Source organism: Hemicordylus capensis, chromosome 14 (assembly GCF_027244095.1).
Source record: "Hemicordylus capensis ecotype Gifberg chromosome 14, rHemCap1.1.pri, whole genome shotgun sequence".
Lineage (NCBI taxonomy): Eukaryota > Metazoa > Chordata > Lepidosauria > Squamata > Cordylidae > Hemicordylus > Hemicordylus capensis.
In genome coordinates this window covers 21005827-21028305 of record NC_069670.1, presented here as the reverse complement: position 1 = coordinate 21028305, position 22479 = coordinate 21005827, and the positions used below count along the sequence as shown (strand labels likewise).

Sequence of the window (22479 nt, the reverse complement as noted above, 5' to 3'; positions counted from 1 at the left end):
GTCAGGAGGGCCCTCAGGCAAGGCCCCCTCTGCCCCTAGGTTGGCCCCACTGACCCCCAGATCCCCTGAGGCCAGGCTGTGCAGGAGGTGGGGTGCAGCAGCCCTTCCATTGGGGAACTGGCAGTTTCCTTCCCTCCCCCTCAGCTTCCCTCCTCAGAGCAGACGGGAGGAGCCAGAGACCAGCTGCTTGCTTGCTTGCTTGCTTGCTTGCTTGGGGCCAGGAGTTCTGCCTCCATCACCCCCCCTTCCCCCTGGATCTCTCTCTCTTCTCCTCCTCCTCCTCTTCCTGGCCGGGCTCTGAGCTCCCCAGGCTGCACCACCCTCCGCTTGTGCCCCCCCCCGCCTTCCCTTATCCTCACAGTCTCCCACCCGCAGCCCGGCTTCCTGAAGTCCTCGGAGTGCTGCTTCAAGAGCGGCCAGGAAGGGAGGAGCTGCTGCAGCTGCATTTCCTTTCCATGCCCCGCCTCTCAGTTTCCTGTGCAATGCGTTGTGGGATAGCCCCCCCATGCCCACCAGGGATTTGGGGATGCTGACAATAGCCTGAAAGGGTTGCAAGAGGAGCAGCTGAGGAGGAGGAAGCGGAAGCGAAGGCGGTGGGGGGCGTGGGTGAAGCGCTTGGAAAGGAGGCAGAGCTTGCAGGAGGCTGCAGAAGACTGCTGGGCATAATAACGAGCAGGACTTTCCTGAGTTTTCGGGGGCATCCTTGAGTCTGCAGCAGGGTGCAAGAGGACAGCGCCTCCTGAAGGATTGCACGTGTTCTTACACGCGCACACAAACACCCCGTGCCAGCCTGAAGGACTCTTGGCTGCTGCATGTTTTGGATAAAGAGCAAGGTAAGGGAGGAAAAGCAACAACAGCAGCCCGGGGAAGGGGTGGAGGTGGTGGTCTCTCTCTCTCCCTCCCTCTCAGCCACCCAGCAGTCTTTTCTGCTGTCAGGAATGTCCCGGCATGGCTCTGAGGTGTGCAGCCAGCAGCATCCACCTGTCCAGGGCATGGAGGTGGGTGGGGAGAGAGAGAGAGAGGCCGGGAGGGTTTGCAAGAAGAGAGCCAGCATGGTGTAGTGGTTAGAGTGCTGGACTAGGACTGGGGAGACCTGAGTTCCGATTCCCATTCAGCCTCATGAGACTTGCTGGCTGACTCTGGGCCAGTCACTTCTCTCTCAGCCTAACCTACCTCAGAGGGTTGTTGTGAAAGAGAAACTCAAGTATGTAGTACACCGCTCTGGGCTCCTTGGAGAAAGAGAACGATGTAAAATAATAAATGATTATAACTCTTTGCTCCAACCCCAGATCGACCCCAAAGCTCTCAGCAACCAGTGAGTGTTGAGCTGGGGAAGGGGAAAGTTTCTCCTTGCCATTCCTATTGAACTAATGATTCTTTCTTTCCTTTCTACTCCTGTTTGCAAGGAGACCAAACGGCCAGTTCAGATGAGACTTTTCAAGGTGTGTTGAGTATATCGGTAGGGTTTCCCCCCAATTCCCACTTCAGATGAAGAGCCCAGTGTGGGTTGAGTATCTTCTTCCAACCACTTCTTTCGAATCCTACTGGACCCGGCTTGCTATCCCAGATGCAGGCCTATCCCTCTCCTCTGTCTCTATGGTTCCCAGGCTTGCTTTGTTGTATCTCCTGCTTCAAACAGGAGATCTATGCTCCTTCCCATAGATATAAGTCCCTAAAACAATAGAGTCATGCTCAGTGATCAGCTGTGGAGATGCCATTCTTTTCCAAGGCAGAACTGAGAACTTTGGCTCTGTCTTCTATGGAGACTTTATCTGTCTGTTAGCTTGAAGTACACACATTAAATGGGCATATTTGGAGATCTCAGGCTGCACCCCAGGGGTGTGTGATAGATAAATTCTTGCATTTTGAAAGCATTCCTCCACAATCCAATCTTTTCTCTCTCTGTGTGACTCTAGCCTTTCTTTTCTCTGAGCTTTCTTGCTCCTCCATGCTTTTCAAAAGGAGAGTTTCCCTGCATTTTCTGGGGAAAGAATGCTATTTTGTGGGGTTTTTAAAAAATTGTTTTGGTAGTCTGCATGAATTATGGAGCCTACCTGCAAAAACAAAACCAATGTTTCAGTCTTTTGAGGGGTGGTCTGGGAGTTTATGTCAGAGAGTGAGTGAGTCCCAAGCAGTTTGGATAGAGCAGGCCTGCACAACATGCTTCCCGGGGGCCAGATGCGGTCCGCGAGGCCTTTTTTCCTGGTTCCTGGGGCTATTTCTTCTTCCTCCGCCTGCTGCTTAAAAAAATCTCCTCAAAAAAAATTCCAGCTGCTGCACGGCGGAGGAGATGGCTGCGGGGGTGCGGGTGTTCTTCCTTACCCTCCCCCATGGCAGCAGTGGCGCACAGCGGCAGAAACCAGAGCGACACTCGGGCCTGCCATTTGGCCCGGTGTTGCTTCCCAACTGCGAGGCGCGCCTGCGCAGTTAAGTCTCTTTAGACTCTCTCTCTCTCCCACCAAGACTGCTCCATTCTCTCTCTTCCCCCCCACTAAGACTGCTCCATTCTCTTTCTCTCCCCCCCAGGACTGCTCCATTCTCTCTCTCTCTCTCTCTCTCTCCCACCAAGATTGCTCCATTCTCTCTCTCTCTCTCTCTCTCTCTCTTTCTCTCTCTCTCTCCCACCAAGACTGCTCCATTCTCTCTCTCCCCCCACCAAGACTGCTCCATTCTCTCTCTCTCTCTCTCTCTCTCCCCCCCAACAAGACTGCTCCATTCTCTCTCTCTCTCTTTCTCTCTCTCTCTCTCCCACCAAGACTGTGCCATTCTCTCTCTCCCTCCCCCAACAAGACTGCTCCATTCTCTCTCTCTCTCTCTCTCTCTCTCTCTCTCTTTCTCTCTCTCTCTCCCACCAAGACTGCTCCATTCTCTCTCTCCCCCCACCAAGACTGCTCCATTCTCTCTCTCTCTCTCTCTCTCTCTCCCCCCCAACAAGACTGCTCCATTCTCTCTCTCTCTCTTTCTCTCTCTCTCTCCCACCAAGACTGCTCCATTCTCTCTCTCCCCCCACCAAGACTGCGCCATTCTCTCTCTCTCTCTCTCTCTCTCCCCCCCAACAAGACTGCTCCATTCTCTCTCTCTCTCTTTCTCTCTCTCTCTCTCCCACCAAGACTGTGCCATTCTCTCTCTCCCTCCCCCAACAAGACTGCTCCATTCTCTCTCTCTCTCTCTCTCTCTCTCTCTCTCTCTTTCTCTCTCTCTCTCCCACCAAGACTGCTCCATTCTCTCTCTCCCCCCACCAAGACTGCTCCATTCTCTCTCTCTCTCTCTCTCTCTCTCTCCCCCCCAACAAGACTGCTCCATTCTCTCTCTCTCTCTTTCTCTCTCTCTCTCCCACCAAGACTGCTCCATTCTCTCTCTCCCCCCACCAAGACTGTGCCATTCTCTCTCTCTCTCCCCCAACAAGACTGCTCCATTCTCTCTCTCTCTCTCTCTCTCTCCCTCCCACCAAGACTGCTCCATTCTTTTTTTCTCTCTCTCCCACCAAGACTGCTCCATTCTCTCTCTCTCTCTCTCTCAGGCCAAGCCTCCTGCTGCATCCTTTCCATCTTTGTTTCCCCTTCTTCATTCTTTTCCAAAATTATGAGAAGAGGTACTCATTCCCCCACCCCTTAAAAGTGTTCCATGTTTTGTGTGATGATTTGGCAGAGGTGGAAAGGAAGAACAATTCATTTCATTATGTATTTTGTACAGATTGTATAATATTTATATTATTAGAATGAATTTTAATTCAACTTATTTCATATTAATTTAAATCAATCTTGGCCTGCCAGAACATCAAAAGTTAAATATTGATTAAATTCATTTTAAATTCATTTTTAATTCATTTCACTTTAATTCAGTTGATTGGTTGATTGATTGATATTAAGTGTTACTCTAATAATAAGCTCCCTAGGAATTGACCTCAGCCCCCATGAACCAAGTCACGGTTGGTTTTGGCCCGCAAGGTCATTTGAGTTGTGAAGGCCTGAGAAAGAGAGATAATAGTGAGCTGGGGGAAAGGCCTTTGATAGGCAAGGATCCTCACAGTTTCCAAGCCCACAACCCCAGATTCCTGCTGGGAATGAAAAGATGGTTTTGAAGCTGTAAGTGGGGTCCTGGAAGGTGGGGAAGAGGAGGCCAGGGGTGACCCCTGTGCCTGAAGGGACCTTCCTGGTGGTCTGGCTTCCCCCACCCCCATAGGCGTAACGATAGGGGGGCAGGGGGGCACGTGCCCCAGGCGCCACCCTGGATGATCACGTGGGGGGCGCCAAAGTGCCCCCGCGCCGTTCCCCTGGCTTTCCTTTTTTTTAAAAAAAAGCATCCGCGCCAGGTTGTTTTTTTTAAAGCGTCGGCGTGGTGGCGCCCCCCCTCCCCCGGTCCCGGAGCCGCCCCCCCACTGCTCGGCTCTGGCGCGCTGCGCGCGGGCGCCAAATCAACTAAAATCTTCGTCACTCACAGACAAAAGTCTTTGTTTCTTGACTGACTGAGTCGTGTCACTGTCTCCAAAATTAATCTGCGGGCGGTGCTGCTGCACTCCTCCCAGTCCCCGCCCCGCACAGTCGCGTATGCGTGCTGGTGTCCGTGTCCGACTCCTCCTCCCAGCTTGCCGTGTGCTGCACGTGCGTCGGCGTCTGCAAAGAGGCAGGGAGTCGGACCTGCTGCTGCTGCCCAAGGCAAGAAGAAGCAGAAGGGGAAGGGGGATTCATTCACCTTTGGCCGGCTGGCGGCACAAGAGACAAGACAGAGAGCAAAACTTAGCACAAGGAGGGATAAGGTGTGTTTTTTTGTGATTTTTGTGACTTGGTCGGTCCGGGCGCCGGCGGGGCGGGGGCGGCCTTTACTTAACTTTAGCAGTTAGTAACCGCCCCGTGCCTCCGAGGAGCATGTGCAGAGCGCGCATAGCGCGGGCGGGGCGTCTGCAGACTGCAAGCAGCAACCGAGAGGGCAAGGGGATTCATTCACCTTTGGCCAACTGACGGCACAAGACAGAGAGCAAAACTTAGCGCACAGGAGGGGAGGGACAAGGTGTGTTTTTCTGTGATTTTTTTTTGACTTGGTCGGTCGGGCACCGGCGGGGTGGGGGCGGGCTTACTTAAATTAACTTTAGCAACTGCCCCGTGCCTCTGAGGAGCATGTGCAGAGCGCGCATAGCGTGGGCGGGGAGTCTGTGCAAGCAGCAACCGAGAGAGGGCAGGTCGGGGCCCTCCTCGCCCGCCCGCAGCCCAGCCGAGTCGGGCCCGACTCAAGTCTGACCTAGCGGGCCGCCAGGCCGCCGGAGGAGTGCTTGCTTGCTGCTCAGCCCAGCACGGAGCAGGCCCGGCAGCAGCCACACCCACGGAGGTCCCACCACCGGTCTGGCTGCTGCTGCGACGGCCAGCCGGCCGCCACGCAGCAGCCAGGGCAGCTGCTGGGCGCTGCGCTCCTCTTCTCCGCAGCAGGAGCCCGCCCGGCATCCAGAAGCAGCTGGATAGGCGAAAAAGCATCTGTTGAGCAACAAGCGGGTGGTGTCCGAGCGGGCTTGCAGTTCGGGCAGGCGGAGCAGGGCTCCCGTTCGTTCCCTGTTGCTCCTCTTTTTGGAAGGTAAGAAGGCAGGAAGCTCGGCCAGTCTCGCCACGTGGTTTTGCTCCGAGGATGGAACCGGGCGCGTTTGGAGCGGGCAAAGCCGGGGCGCCTTTGACCCTCAAACCTTCATCCAGAAGCCGCACACCATCCTCCGGATGGTTTCTTGGGTAAGGAGCCAAACGCGGCACTGAGCGCTGCGGGGAGAGCAAGGAGGGCTGGCTGGCTGGTGAGGGCAAGCTCGGGAAGAAGGAGGGGGATGGCGGGGTGTGGGGAGAAACTTCCTCGCCAAGCCAGTCTGCTCTGCACGCCGCTCCGAATCCTGTTGCGATCTTCTTGAAATGCCGCTAGGCTGGCAGGAAGCGGCATCCCAGAGCGACTCGGCTGGGCTCTGGGCAGGCAGAGCCGCTGTCTAAGGGAGGAATGTACGTGTGTGCAAGAAAGAGATCATGGAGAAAAAGATTAGCCATGCCCCGCATTCGCGTGCAGGGGCTTCTTCCTTCAAGCGGAGTGGGGAGTTCGGTCACCCCCCCCGGCAAGAGTGCCACACCAACTCCGCCTCCCCCAAAGTAACCTCTAAGATGGGGGTGAGGCGGCGGTGCCTCCTCATGGAACCCCCAGCTGGGGTTGCTTCTGCCTTCTCCGTTTCCTGCCTCAGTGCCGCTGTCTGTCTCTGCATGGCAAGCCGTTGCCGTGAAGGTGCAGTGTTTATAAACTAGTGTGTGTTTTGGACTGACTAGGGAGAAATGGAGGGGAGGAAAGAAGCCAGGAGGCGGCATTGCAAAATGGTATGATGAGCCACTTCCCCCGCCCCCCATCACTGAGATCTCGCAGGATAGGTGTGTTTATTTAAGATTGGAGGAAAACGTGTTTTCCCTTTCTAGGTTGGGGTCTCTCCTCCTTCTCCTCCCCGAAACCACTGACAGTTGAGAAGCGGGGCGGCGGGGGGAGAGCAGAAATGGTCATACTGGGTCTTTCTCACCTTTAAACCTGATACTATTATTATTTTTATTTAAACAAAACATGCAGCAGCAGAGTTGCACAGAAGAGGCATGATTAACTGCAAAACTGGGAGAGTAGGAAGAAGAAAATTACAAAAGTGATTCTGCATTATTTGCAGTTTCCTAGCCCCACCCTTTTAATTTAATTTTTCAGTTCTTCACTATTCTTTTCTGCTGGTTTGTGAGAAAGATCCAGCAAGAAGGGGAATGGAGAATAGAGAGAAAGGGTGAAGATGCATGCATGTTCTTCCCCCATCCGCACTCCCGTCTGTCTTCAATTTAAACATTTCCCCACCTACCCCACTTTATTGGTTTTTTAAATATAAGAGCATGCATGTGTGATGGAGGAAGAAGTGGAGTTAATAGGATCAGGCAGCAAGAGGGAGGGTTCCTTTCATGTATTTTCCTTTGGAATGGCTGTAGTGGGGGGAGGTCATTTACCTTGTGACACTTTTGCCATGGCTGCCTGTGTGTATCTACCATATGCAAGAAGGTCATGGGGATTAAGAGAGCAAGCTGCAAACACAGAGCTAGAGAGAGATTTGTCTTCTGTGGGAGTCACAGGGAGAGGGAAGGAGGAGGACACTGTGATGTGGAACTGATCATGGGGGTGAGATTCTCCTGTCCCAAACCGATTAGGTGCACAAGAGGGCTAGGGAACATTCTACTGGGAGAGATGAAATTTTGAGAGTAAAACATGTTTGGCTAGTGGATTGCCGCCCATTAACAACCCTTAAAATTAACCCACAAGAGTTTTCCTCTTATGCAGGGGAGTTACATATTTCACAAGTACAACCAACATGCTGCCACCCATTTTGTCAGCTGGAATGCCTAGCTGCCTGGTAGCATATGACTCTGGGAATAGTGTTGCAGGAGGGGAATGAGTCTTGCAAATGTTAGCACTGCCTTGAGAAAACAGAAGATGAGATTGATGTAGCTGGTTAGTGTCTCTCTCTGGGCTTATTTCACAGTACAGTACATGACTGTCTTTACCAGGGGGCAGAAGACACTGTAGTAATAATCTCCTGGCTCACATCTGTCACTACCATTCATTATGAAGTGGTGGAAGAACCCTTTGTTGCATGAATAATTGGACTCTAAATTAAACCTAAGTGCAATGTAGGATGTATCATCATTCAGTGCATCATAATTCTGATGTTTGAGATACAAGGCAACTTCACAGGGTTGTTGTGAGGAAAAACCTAAGTGTAATGTGGGATGTATCATCATATGTATGTTGGGGGGGAGGCGGGGGGGCGCCATTTCAGTGCTTGCCCCGGGCGCCGTTTTCCCTAGTTACGCCTCTGCCCACCCCATCATTGTATTTGAATGGAAGACTACAGGTGTGAGCCCTGCCAAATATTCCCCTTAGGGGTTGGGGCCCTTGCTCAGTAGAAGAGCACCTGCATGCTTGCATACAGAAGGCTCCGAGATCCCTGTCTGGCATCTCCAAGAGAGGGCTGAGAGAGATTCCTGCCTGCAACCTTGGAGAAGCCGCTGCCAGACTGTGAAGACAAGACTGAGCTAGAGAGACCAATGTTCTGACTCAGTTGAAGGCAGCTTCCTATGTGCCTAAGGAGCACAGGCTGGCATAATGCTTTTTCTTCTGCCATTTTACTTCTTACAACAGTCCTGTGAGGTAGGTTAGGAGGAGACAAAGTGATGGGCCTAAGGGCATCCACTGAGCTTCATGACTGAGTGGGAAAGGATTTGAACTTGGGTCTCTCCCATCCCAGTCATCCCACTTCTCACTCTCCTTCTTTATCTATTAATTGATCTTATGTTTCTATACAAACTGCTTTAAGAACTTTTAGAGTTCTCTAATCCTAGGTATAATTAGCAAACACAATTTGAAGCCACCTGCATGACTTGAAAGCACCTTCAGCCCATCTCCCCAGTCATTAGAGCTGGAGTGAAATTCCCTAGATGCACCCAGAGAAGCTCTGACAGGCTCATCTGGCTTTTTGCTCTGAATCAATCCCCTTGATCAGTTCATTGGGGAACACACACACCTTTGCCCTGGAGGAAATTAGGTCTCCGTTGGTTGCTTTTCAACTGTTATCTGGAAAAAAGACTATGCTTGGAAGGGTGTTGAATGAAACCCCCACCAAAACGTAGCTAATAAAGGTGGCTGCTTCCATCTTTAGTGTGCAAAAGGGGCTAATCATCATCATCATCATCATCATCAATAATAATAATAGCCATCCCTCAGTGTTTTCTGGTGTGGGAGAGGGAGGCATGGAGAAAAGAAAGAAGGAGCCATGGTGTCTGGTCATACTAATGGACCCTGCGGCTTCCCAAGTAAAATGGAAATCATTCTCCATCAACAAAAGGAGCTTGGAAGTAGGTCCAGTAGGAATCCCTTGAACAGCTGTAGATCAAGCTGATCAATGGCTCTTGGGCCTTGAATAATTATTTCTGTACCATTTTGGCGGGGGCGAGGACAGACATAAGCAGGCGATGTAGTGCCTTTTCAAAGAAAAATCTCCCCAAGCAGTTCACACAGAAAAAGTAGAGCAGAAGCTTGATAGATTCAGTTCCAAGGGGACATTTGAAAAAGCTCCCCCTGCTAACAGCTGCAGGCCAGGCCACTTGGAAAGGCGAGTTCTGACTGGCTTAGTTCATGGTGGCTCTGAATAAGATCCATTTCACCCTCCAGCCGGCCTCGCCCTTCAGCTCTCTTTTCAACACTCCCCTCAACACTCATTTTTGAGCCTTTTTTCTCTTCTGAAGCCCAAAGTGGCCATATTGCACTTCCTAGGCAAGTCTCCGCTCGCATATAGGATGACCTGGATAGCTCTCTGGTCCCTGTTCCCCATCTGCTCCATGACCCAGACATCTCCTAACAGGTGCTGAGCGCCACTCAGGGTTAAGTCCAGGGTCATCTTCTCCCTATTTGGTTCCAGGGTGGATAAAAATCAATGATTTAAAAAAAAAATAAAAAAAAATCAGATTTTTTTGATTTAAATCGGGATCTTTTTGATTTAAATTGGATTTTTTAAAAATAAAATGCTTTTTGAGGAAAATATATTACCATCCAAAGGTTATTCCATCATGAAATAAAGATTAGTTTTTTAATTATGTAGAATAAGGCTGTATATGTTTAATTTTTTTGGTAAATAAATTCCATTAATCCATTCACAATGTCATGCTCTTCCAGAGGTTTCTGTAAGATTATTGGGCAGTTTCTCTGCCTACAAGATATTATCACAGATGCTTGGTTTACTTTTGCAGTTCTCAAAACTGAATTTGACTCAGCAGAGATCACATGCCTCTTCTTCACAGCAAAAATGTTATGACATGAACAGAGTTGAGAAAAAGACCTTAATCCTATTGTTCTACAAACCTATGAATACAGAATCAACCCTTTCAGTGCTAAGTTTCAAGAAGTTCAGTGAAATAGAATAGAAACAATATTTTTCTGATTGTTTGGAGTGGAATAGATCTGCACAAGAAGAAAGTGAAACTAAGTGTGAGGAGGGAGGGGCAAGCAGACAAGCAGTACAAAATGAAAGTGAAACTTTCTGAGCACAATACTGCATAGCCACAGACAGACAAGTCTTTGGATCTTTTTGTGTGTATGACCTGAGGTTTATCACATTCTTTCCTTGGAGGAAAAAACCTATAATGGCAGCAGGCCGTAAAAGAGACCCAGTTTGGCAATATTTTAATGAAGTTCCTTTACCTATCGGTAAGGCAGGCATGCCTGCAAAATGCAAACACTGCAACAAAGAAATGCAAGGCCTGGTGGCCCGAATGAGGCAACATCATGAGAAGTGCTGTGATGAAGATGACCAAAGAAACACATTTGAACAGGCAGGATCTTCAGGTTGGTAAACATTTTTATTGAATCATATAATATTTCTAAAGACTGCCTTGAACTGTCATGTTTGAGCAAAATTATATTTCTTATTATTACTGCATGTTACTGTCATTTGGTACAGTTATGAAGAAAAGCAAATATTCCTTTTGGGGCAGTGCTGTGTACAATAGGCAGAAATTGTATAAACAATAAAATAACAGCATTGACTTTTTTGTTTAGGGGAATTCATGGATTCTGGAAACTATCCACCTTCAAGATCACCATCCTCCTGTTCTACAGTTTCAGAGTTATCCATCCAGGATAGTGCTTCATTAGCATCATCATCCGACACCCACAGCCACATATCACTATCACCTAAAAGAAAGAAAAAATCCTTCCCTCCTGGAACCACCATAGATAAGTTTGTGATAAAAACTAGCAGATTAGAAAAAGAGTTAATTGATGAAAAAATTGCCCAGTTTGTTTATGCAACGAACTCTTCTTTCCGTCTGACTGAGAACCCACATTTCATTAATATGGTTCAGTCACTGAGACCAGGATACAGTCCACCCAGCAGAGCAGATGTTGCAGGGAAACTGCTGGATAAAGTGTATGACAGAGAAATGGAGCAATGTGCAACAGCTCTGGAGGGTAGAATTGTTAACTTAAGTATTGATGGGTGGAGTAATGTCCACAATGATCCTATTGTATGTGCTTGTATAACAACAGAAGAAGGGAAAGTCTTCCTTGCACAAACAATTGATACGTCAGGAAATGCACACACAGCAGAATACTTACAAGAAGTGGCAGTAAAAGCTATAACAACATGTGAACAAAAATTCAAATGTCTAGTACGCAGTTTGGTCACAGACAATGCTGCAAATGTATCCAAGATGAGAAGAAATTTAGAAGAGCAGGAAGGGAATACAAAGCTAATAACATATGGTTGCAGTGCTCATTTGCTGCACCTCTTAGCCAAAGACTTAAGTGTTCCAGAAATAAAGACTAATGTTGTTGAAATTGCTAAATACTTCCATAACAATCACTTTGCTGCAGCAGCTCTGAAAAGGATGGGTGGAACCAAGCTAACGCTCCCACAAGATGTTAGATGGAACTCTGTGGTGGACTGTTTTGAGCAGTATATCAAGAACTGGCCTATTCTGATGACAGTTTGTGAACAAAATCGAGATAAAATAGATGGCACTGTCACGGCCAAAATCCTCAACATTGGGCTTAAGAGAAATGTTGAACATATGCTGAGCATCCTGAAACCCATCTCTGAATCTTTAAACAAAATACAGAAAAATAGCTGTTTTATTGCTGATGCTGTTGAAATTTGGAAGGAACTGAGTGAACACTTAAAAACAGAACTACACATGGACAGAATTAAATTACAAGCATTAAAAAATGAATGGGACAAGTACTGTCTCCAGCTCATTTTTTGGCAAATATTGTCAATATCCAGTACCAGGGTCAAAACTTAAGTGCTGAGGAAGAGGAGTTCGCTATGACATGGGTATCCAGCAATCATCCATCTGTAATGCCAACTATAATAAACTTCAAAGCTAAGGGGGAACCATTCAAGAAATATATGTTTGCTGAAGATATTTTAAAGAAAGTCACACCAGTGAACTGGTGGAAGTCACTTAAGCACTTGGATTTAGAGACTGTTCAAGTAATGATTTCACTTTTAACAGCAGTAGCTTCTTCTGCAGGCGCTGAAAGAATATTCTCTTCCTTTGGACTCATTCATTCTAAATTGAGAAATCGTTTGGGACCCGATAAAGCAGGAAAGCTTGTTTTTCTTTTCCAGATTATGAACAAAGAAGAAGATGAAGATGATGAGTGAGCTACAGAGGACGGTATTTAAGTTTTTCATGTGTAGGCTGGGCTGACAGTCTAAGTTTCTTAAAATATATATATTTTGTTTAGCCAAATTAGTTAACAAACATGGATGTTTGTTTAAGCAAATAACATATGCTGTAATGTTATTGTTTCGTTGAATAAATCTATTTAAATTGTTATTATTAAGGTAATGATTATTTTTCTCCTTCCTAAGTACAACAGAAAAGTTGTCCAAATATGAATGATTAACCTATTAAACTGGGGATAAAAAAACTAATATGAAAAGTTGTTATTCTAAAAATCTTCATCTACTTGCATATTAAAGTTATACCAGCAAGAATTAGTCTTTATGTAGAAAACTATGATTTAAATCAAGCCTTACTGACGAGTGATTTAAATCGTGAATTAAATCAGTTTGATTTAAATCAAATCCACCCTGTTTGGTTCCATGAGCAGCTGTTCTAAGGCACAGTCATTTAGTGTCTCTAGAAATCGGGCCTCTTTGACCCAGATGGGAATTTGCCCACTCCAAGGGAGGGTGGTTCAAGACACCCATTTCCACAACTCTGTCTCTCCTGGATGCCTCCCTGATTTCCTCCTTCAGATCATTGTCTAAGAGGGTTTAAAGCTGGTTCTATTTGCGTCTGCAAAGGAGGGAGGTTGGGAAAGGGTCTGATGGAGGAGAGGCCAAACTGGCCAGAACTGATCCTTTCTCGCCCATCGGAAGCTTGAGTTCAATGCAATTGGGGTACAGAGAACAAACGAGAAATTGGGGGGCACTGATGGCACGTGTGGGAGAGAACTGATGGGAGGGTCCAGCTCTCTGGCGAATTCTGTCTCCAGTCCCAATGGATAACTCCGCAGATCACTTGGATGGTTCTCGAGGGGCAGGGTCTTCCCACTTCTCCCTGGGGTGTCATCTGTGAAACCTCTTGCCCATCTTTGGGGTTTTGGCCCATCTAGAGTTGTCAGGTGTCCATCAAGTTGTCCTCTGGTGTTCAGCAGGGTTAACTCTTGCACCCCACTGTTTTGGGACAGGCCTGGAGAGCGGCTAGTGTTATGTGAAGTGTTCTCTGGCCTTGATAGATCAGCAGCAAAAAGCCCATCTCTCTTTCCTGGCCTTTAGGGCTGGCCTCATTAATGTTGATGGGAGGAGGGAGGGAGGAGCACTCTTCCTTCTAATACAAACAAGAGCTGCCCAAAGGCCTGGAAGATGCAACAATTAGCACCATAACAAGCGTGAATTACTTCCTGCTAATTTCTGTCCAGTACGTCTGGACACTGGAAGCTGGCACTTTGCTTGAATCTAAAACATGAGCACAGTTGCTAGAAGCCTTGTAGAGAGGAGGAGGCTTTAACAGCTGCTTCCCAGAGACAGTGGCTGCCCAGTGGTGAGAGCCTGTGTGGTTGCTGTCTGCTGTGGTCAGCTTGCCAGCCTGCGTACCCCCTAGCATGTGGGGCTCTGGCTGCTCTGCAGGTTTGTCTGTGCGGGATCGGGGCCAGAGGGGGTGAGTCAGCAGTTCCTGAGGGCAGCTGCTCAGATTAGCTGTCTTTCTCGGCTTATAAAAGGACGGCTGGCAGGTGGCGATGGGCCTGCCACTGGTGGGGTCACACCGAAGGGGCAACACTAAAGGGGGTATCCCCTTTGAGAGAGACACTTCGGGGGGCGACGAGGGCCAGGGGCTTATGAGATTTGTTTGGCTTCTGTAGTTTTCAGATCCTGGGTGTTCCATATGTGTCTTGTTTTATCTGCGGATGGGGAGGCAGGGGTTGTGTCCACTGACTGTGGGGTGGTGGCTATGATGGGGTTGAGGGGAATAGAGGAAGTAAATTTGGCAGGTCCGTGCATCGTTACAGGGGAAGGGAAGTCAGAAATCTATGAGCTGTTTCCCCTGCCAGCTGCCCTGCCAGCTCTTTGACCTTGGGGAGCAGTGTGGACCTCCCACAGACCCTTAATGCCTTGCTCCTATGTAGTGCCAGGTCTGTCGAGAATAAGTCAGAAACCATCCATGATCTGATTCTGGATGAAGGGGCAGACTTGGTATGTATTACAGAGACTTGTTTGGGGGAGGCTGGTGGCCCAGTCTGGTCCCAGCTTCTCCCTCCAGGGTATTCTGTTGAGGAGCAGGTGCGGGGACATGAGCAGGTGGAGTGGCTGAAGTCCATAAGGATAAGCTCTCCATGACCAGGATCCCTGTGGAAGTGCCTGACCATATTATTATTATTATTTTATTATTATTATTTTGCATTTATATTCCACGCTTCCTCCAAGGAGCCCAGAGTGGAGTACTACATACTTAGGTTTCTCCTTACAACAACCCTGTGAAGTAGGTAAGGCTGAGAGAGGAGTGACTGGCCCAGAGTCACCCAGCTAGTATCATGGCTGAATGGGGATTTGAACTCGGGTCTCCTTGGTCCTAGTCAAGTACTCTAGCCACTACACCACCCTGACTCCATACTGAATGTATCCATACTGAATGTGTGTACCTAAGTTTGGGGACCAGGGATAGACTTGGACTTCTCTTGGTGTACCAATTGCCCCACTGCCCAATGGAGTTCCTTACTGAGCTGACGGACTTGGTCTCAGGTGTCTCCCAGGGTTGTGGTCCTGGGGGACTTCAATGTCCACTTTGGGACCAATTTGTCTGGAGCGGCTCAGGAGTTCATAGTGACCATGATGACTTGGGGCCTATCCCAAAGGGTCTTCTTGGGACCAACACAAATTGCAGCTCACTTTCTGCTGAAAAAAGAGCCTCCCCATCTCTTACAAATTTTAAAAGGGCAGTCAAGATGCATTTGTTCACCTAGGCTTGTAATTATTTATTGTTTTAATTGTTCTAATAGTTTTGACTTTTTAAATTTAAATTGTTGAAATGTGTCAATCTTTCTTGGTTGTTTTTAGTGTTTTGTAAACCGCCCAGAGAACTTGTGTTTTGGGCGGTATAAATTTTTATTTTATTTTATTATTCGATAGTTAGATAAATAAATAAATAAATAAATAAAGCCAGTGAAGGTCCTGGTTCTGTAATCTGCAAGGTCACTGAGACATCTTGCTCAGCTTCCAAAATATTAGCTTTTTCAAACAGCAAGATTCTTGGTTGTTGCCCATAGTCTTTTGGTGGGGGCAACTTATAAGAGAGTACAAAATACAAGTATAAATTGGATGTTAATAACAATATTTTATAAGGCATTGCTAAGGAAATGAATAGATTAGCAGGTTTAGCTCAGTAGTTTCAGTAAGCAGTTCAGAGCCCATGTTGTTTCTCAAGGAGAAGAGACACGTGCAGACAGGATCTGGGCCATTGGCTCGTGACAATAGGGTCTCCTTCAGTTTCCTTTTCTATCCCAGGCTCTAACTAGTTTTCTCTTTCGGGGTACTGCAGGTAAATGTTGGCAGAGGAAGAATGATAGAAACCCAATGGATGGAGCTGCTAGATGGGAAAAAAGGAAACAAGAGAGACTAAAAACTGGAGAAAACTGGGAGAACAGGAATGAATCAAATGCTTTTCAGCATGTAATCCAGCAAATAATACAGCAAGCAGGAGAAAGAAGCCTGTGTCCTCCGTATAGGAAAAGCTCCTCTACTGAACCCAGCTTTCAATCTTAGAAGGAAATGAATGCAAGGAAGAAACCACATAAATGCCTGGAATGTGGAAAGAGCTTCAGCACGAGTGGAGAACTTACTATACACCACAGAACCCACACTGGGGAGAAACCATATAAATGCCTGGAGTGTGGGAAAAGCTTCAGCCAGAGAACACATCTTATTGTACACCATAGAACCCACACTGGGGAGAAACCACATAAATGCCTGGAGTGTGGAAAGAGCTTCAGCACAAGTACACAACTTATTATACACCACAGAACCCACACTGGGGAGAAACCACATAAATGCCTGGAGTGTGGAAAGAGCTTCAGCCGGAGAGCAAAACTTACTGTACACTATAGAACCCACACTGGGGAGAAACCACATAAATGCCTGGAGTGTGGAAAGAGCTTCAGTCAGAGAGCACATTATATTATACACCATAGAACCCACACTGCGGAGCAACCACATAAATGCTTAGAGTGTGGAAAGAGCTTCAGTCAGAGAGCACATCTTATTGTACACCATAGAACCCACACTGGGGAGAAACCACATAAATGCCTTGAGTGTGGAAAGAGCTTCAGCCAGAGCTCAAATCTTATTGTACACCACAGAACCCACACTGGGGAGAAGCCACACAAATGCCTAGAGTGTGGAAAGAGCTTCAGCACAAGTGCACGTCTTATTGTACACCATACAACCCACACTGGGGAGAAGCCACACAAATGCCTAGAGTGTGGAAAGAGCTTCAGCACAAGTGGAGAATTTACTATACACCACAGAACCCACACTGGGGAAAAACCACATAAATGCCTGGAGTGTGGAAAGACCTTTAGCCGGAGAGCACATCTGATTCTACACCATAGAACCCACACTGGGGAGAAGCCACATAAATGCCTGGAGTGTGGAAAGAGATTCAGCAGAATTGGAAATCTTACTATACACCATAGAACCCATACTGGAGAAAAACCACATAAATGCTTGGAGTGTGGAAAGAGCTTCAGCACAAGTTCAAATCTTATTGTACACCACAGAACCCACACTGGGGAGAAACCACATAAATGCCCAGAGTGTGGAAAGAGCTTCAGCACGAGTGGAGAACTTATTGTACACCACAGAACCCACACTGGGGAGAAACCACATAAATGCTGGGAGTGTGGACAGAGCTTCCGCACGAGTGGAGAACTTACTGTCCACCACAGAACCCACACTGGGGAGAAACCACATAAATGCCTGGAGTGTGGAAAGAGCTTCAGCAAAAGTTCAGATCTTATTGTACACCATAGAACCCACACTGGGGAGAAACCACATAAATGCCTGGAGTGTGGAAAGAGCTTCAGAACGAGACCACAACTTACTATACACCATAGAACCCACACTGGAGAGAAACCATATAAATGCCTGGAGTGTGGAAAGAGCTTCAGCCAGAGAGGAAATCTTATTGTACACCATAAAACCCACTAGGGATGTTCATGAACCAGTCCGGAGGCCATTCTAGAGGTGGTGCTTCAAAGGTGGTGCTGGCTAAAAGGTTCAGCGCCGGTGGTGTCATGGGTCTTTAAGGGCAGTGGAGGGTGCACTTACCCTTTCCTCTGCTTTCCCCCCCTCTGGCGCTCCATTTTTAGCACAAACACATGGAGCAGCAGTGTTCCTCCCTGCTGCCCCTTTCCTGGTTCTTGTCTGGAAATGGCCGGAAGTAGCGCATGCGCCCATCACGATGGGCCCTCAGCATGTACATGCTATGGGTGCACGTGCAGAGGCTTTTCCCGGCCAGGAACAGGGAAAGGAGCGGCAGGGAGGTATGCTGCCGCCCCATGGGTTTTGTTAAAACTGGAGCTCCGGTGGGGGAAAAGCGGAGGGAGGAGTAAGTGCACCCTTCCCCACCCTTAAAGAACCACTGCCCCCAGCATCAAACTGCATCTCCGCATTTTCATGCACACCACTAGAACCTACACTGGAGAGAAGCCACATAAACAACAGAAGCATGGTGGAACAGTGAGAACCAGTGAGACACTGTTATCTCTGGATATAATCTCTATAGAAAAGGCAGGGAAGGGTGCCTTGGAGGTGGAGTAGCACTGTATGTTAAAGAAGGGATAGAATCTAACAAGCTAGAAAACCTTGTTGGACTGGAGTCCTCCACAGAAACCCATACAAGGCCTGAAAGGGAACGTGCTACTGTGGACATGCTATTGCCCTTTGGAGCAAAACGCTGACAGTGAATGGGAGTTGCAGGAGGAAATCAGGGAGGCGTCAAGGAGAGGCAGGGCTTTAATAATATTGCATGGAACCAATAAGACAAGGATTGAAGAATAGAACAATATCGGACCTCCAAAAAGTATACAGTGTACTGTGCTTGATTGGCCAGCAAACTCGCCTGACCTGACCCCATAGAGAATCTATGGGGCATTGCCAAGAGAAGGATGAGAGACATGAGACCAAACAATACAGAAGAGCTGAAGGCCGCTAATGAAGAATCCTGGTCTTCCATAATACCTCATCAGTGCCACAGGCTGATAGCATCCATGCCACGCCGCATTGAGGCAGTAATTGCTGCAAAAGGGGCCCAAACCAAGTACTGAATACATATGCATGCTTATACTTTTCAGAGGTCCGATATTGTTCTATTCTTCAATCCTTGTCTTCTGGGTTCCATGTAATATTCTAATTTTCTGAGATTGTAGATTTGGGGTTTTCATGAGCTGTACGCCATGATCATCACAATTATAACAAATTAAGGCTTGACTTATCTCGCTTTGCATGTAATGCGTCTGTCTCATATATCAGTTTCACCTTTTAATTTGCATTACTGAAATTAATGGACTTTTTGCACGATATTCTAATTTTCCGAGTTTCACCTGTACTTCCTTGAAAGATATCGATCACATTCAAGGATAGATATGGTTTGGACATCTAAAGCTATTACACCATGTATGGAAAAGATGGATATTCTACCTAGGACTTTTTCAGACCATAACCCAATTTGTTTTACATGGAAGAAGAAAAGAACGACTTCATTTCGTTGGAGATTGAATGAATACCTCTTGAAAAAATCAGATGTTGTGGAGAAAGCTAAAAAGAAATTAAAGGACTATTTTGAATTGAATTTAAATCAGGGAATGGACAATAAAACTGTTTGGGATGCAAGTAAATCGGTTATGAGAGGTTTCTTTATACAGCAAAATTCATATTTTAAAAAGCAAAGAGGATTGAAAAAAGAGATATTATTGATGCAGATCTCCAAAAGGAAAGGGAATTATTATGGGCCAAAGATAAGAAGACGGTCATACAAGCTATTAAAATCCTGCAACAACAACTTTCTATGTTGATAGTGAATGAACTAGAATGGAACTTGAAATATGTTAAGAAAAGGACATTTGAGTTCGCAAACAAACCAGGCAAGTTGTTAGCTTGGAAAATTAGAGCTGAGAAGAAGAAAAATTACATATCCAAAATACTTACAAAAAATGGGCTCTCTTATGATGGAAAGGAAATAAAAGCGGAATTTTAAAAATATTATTCAGAACTATATAAAGGCAAAATAGTTGAAGATTAAAAAAACTGAGCAGTTTCTTAGCACCAAAAATATTCCAAAACTTACTAAGGAGCAAATACAAACTATGCATGCTCCGATAACTATTATGGAAATAATAGAAGTAATTAATCAAGCCAAGCCCAACAAGGCCCCCGGGCCTGATGGACTGTCAGCTTTATGCTATAAGTCATTTAAAGATCAAATTCTACAACCTCTGCAATGGACTATGAATGATATCTTACAAAAAGGGATTATGCCGGATTCATGGAAGTACGCAAATATTGCAGTAATCCCAAAACCAGACCAAGACTTAACGTTAGTTAAAAATTATAGACCAATTTCACTTTTAAACAATGATTACAAACTTTTTGCTGCCATTTTGGCAAGAAGAATGAAGGTTATATTGAGGCATTTTATTCATGAAGATCAAGCTGGATTTTTGCCAAAGAGACAATTGAGAGATAATGTCAGAACAGTCCTGAAGGTACTGGAGTACTATGCAAAACATTATGATAAACAGATGGCGATGATTTTTTTGGATGCAGAGAAAGCTTTTGACAATATTTCGTGGCAATTTTTGTGGAGATTACTAGAGGTAATGACTGCTTGCAATAATTTTATTAGGGCAATTAAGACAATTTATTCGGAGAAATATGCTAAGATTATTGTAAATGGGGAATTATCAGACAACTGTGTAATACAAAAAGGGACTAGACAAGGATGCCCACTTTCCCCATTGCTTTTTATATTGGTTCTAGAAGTACTTTGTAGAACTATCAGAGAAGATGATAAATTACATGGTCCCAAAATTGGGAAACAGGATTATAAACTGAGAGCCTTTGCAGATGATGTTGTGCTGTTTTTAGAGAATCCAATGGATAAGATTGAAAGACTCTTGGATAAAATACAACAATTTGGTCAGCTGGCTGGATTCTATATAAATAAGACCAAGACTAAGGTTTTAACTAAAAATATGGATCAGAAAGCTAAAGACAGATTCTCTGAAATAAGTGAGTTGAAAGTGGAAAAGAAAGTTAAATATTTGGGGGTCTGGTTATCAAATAACAACTCCTTGTTGTTTATAAATAATTATGTCAAAATATGGAATTCAGTGAAAATTGATCTACAAAGATGGTCTAAAATGAATTTGTCTTTAATGGGAAGAATTTCAGTGGTGAAAATGAATGTCTTGTCTAAAATGTTGTTTCTCTTTCAGACTATTCCCATAATTAACACTTTAACTTGTTTTAAGCAATGGCAGAAGGACATAACTAAGTTTGTTTGGCAGGGGAAAAGACCAAGAATTAATTTTAAGAATCTAACAGATGCAAAGGAAAGAGGTGGTCTTACCTTGCCAGACTTAAGGTTATATTTTGAAGCTGTTTGTTTGACTTGGTTAAAAGAATGGATAACTCTAAGAAACCCTAGAATTCTTGATTTGGAAGGATTTGACAGAAGGTTTGGATGGCATGCGTATTTGTGGTATGAAAAAAGTAAAATACATAAAGATTTTTTGAACCACTATGTGAGAAGGAGTTTAATGAGGGTGTGGTTAAAATACAAAAATTGGTTTGAACCTAAAACTCCATTATGGGTATCTCCGATTGAAGCCTTATCACGTAAAGAAGTATATATGCAAATGTGTTGGGGTACTTATAGGGATTTGTTACACTTTCAGGAAAAGGATTGTAAGTTAAAAAGCTTAACTGAAATACAAGATTTGGTTAGAGATTGGTCTCAGTATCATCAGTTAAATGAGATGTATAAGAAAGACCTTAAAGTCAGATTTGAGTACCAGACTTCAAATTTTGAGAAGGAATTATGTCAAAATGATGAAAAATTAGTTTCCAAAATGTATAAACTGTTGCTTTTGGATGAGACAAGAGAGGAAGTGGTTAAAACGACTATGATAAAGTGGGCTCAAGATGTGGGGCATAATATAGAAATGGCAGCCTGGGAAAAGTTATGGAAAAATGATTTAAAATTTACTGCATGTTATGCTATAAAAGAAAACTATTATAAAATGATGTATAGATGGTATCTGACACCAAAAAAATTGGCATTAATGTATAAAAATGTTTCAAACAAATGCTGGAAGTGTGGACATTTTGAAGGCACATTCTTTCATATGTGGTGGACCTGTGGGAAGGCTAAAGCCTATTGGGATATGATATATAATGAATTAAAGAAAATATTTTAAATGACATTTCCTAAGAAGCCAGAATCCTTCCTGCTGGGAATAACACAAGGTGCAATTTCTACAACTAATTTAACATTTTTTATGTATGACTCTACGGCGGCTAGAATTATATATGCACAGAAATGGAAGACTAGTGAATTGCCTTCAAAAGAAGACTGGCTGATAAAAATTTTGGAATATGCGGAGATGGCAAAACTTACAACACTATTAAGAGATCAAAACTTGGAATGTTTTAAAGAAGATTGGAAACCATTTTGGTTGTATTTAAAGAATTATTTTCCTACTATTGACTTGAAAGCAGGGTTTGAAATTTAGTAAAAATCGCAGGTTGGTTAGATTAATTATGTTTGTAAGGGTTTGAATTTATGTTTTGAATTATTATTATAGCAAGGGTAAATTTATAGTTGATGATTCACAAAGAAATGTGAGCGGGAAGTCCACTTTGTGTGTGTGTATTTGTAATGAATGATAACATTACGGTTGTTAAAATTAATAAAAATTGAATTTTTTTGGGGGGGGAGTTCTTTGCCTCCATCTTCATGGCAGAGGATACTGAGCATATACCTGTTCCTGAACCAGGCTTTTCGGGGATGGAGGATAAAGAACTGAGTCAGATAGAAGTGACAAGAGATGATATTCTAAACTGTCTGGAAAAACTGAAGACTAGCAAATCGCCAGGGCTGGATGGCATCCATCCAAGAGTCCTTAAAGAACTCAAATGTGAAATTGCCAACCTCCTTGCAAAAATGTCCCTACAATCAGGCTCTGTACCAGAGGACTAGAAAGGAGCAAATGCAACACCGATTTTCAAAAAGGGGTAATCCAGGAAATTACAGGCTGGTTATCTTAACGTCTGTTCTAGGCAAATTGATGGAAAGCATCCTCAAGGATAAAATCGTCAAGCACATAGAAGAACAGGCCCTGCTGGGGGAGAACCAGCATGGCTTCTGCAAAGGGAAATCTTTCCTC

At 45.4% G+C, this 22479-nt stretch overlaps 1 protein-coding gene across 1 annotated transcript; it reads left to right on the top strand.

Annotated features, from left to right (window-relative positions):
* Positions 1–533: 533 nt before the first annotated feature.
* Positions 534–21948, top strand: LOC128337661 (zinc finger protein 84-like). The gene is made up of 2 exons (XM_053278897.1): positions 534–833; positions 15573–21948. The coding sequence occupies exon 2, from the start codon at positions 15803–15805 to the stop codon at positions 17237–17239; it is 1437 nt and encodes a 478-aa protein (XP_053134872.1). The 5' UTR covers positions 534–833; positions 15573–15802; the 3' UTR covers positions 17240–21948.
* Positions 21949–22479: the final 531 nt, after the last annotated feature.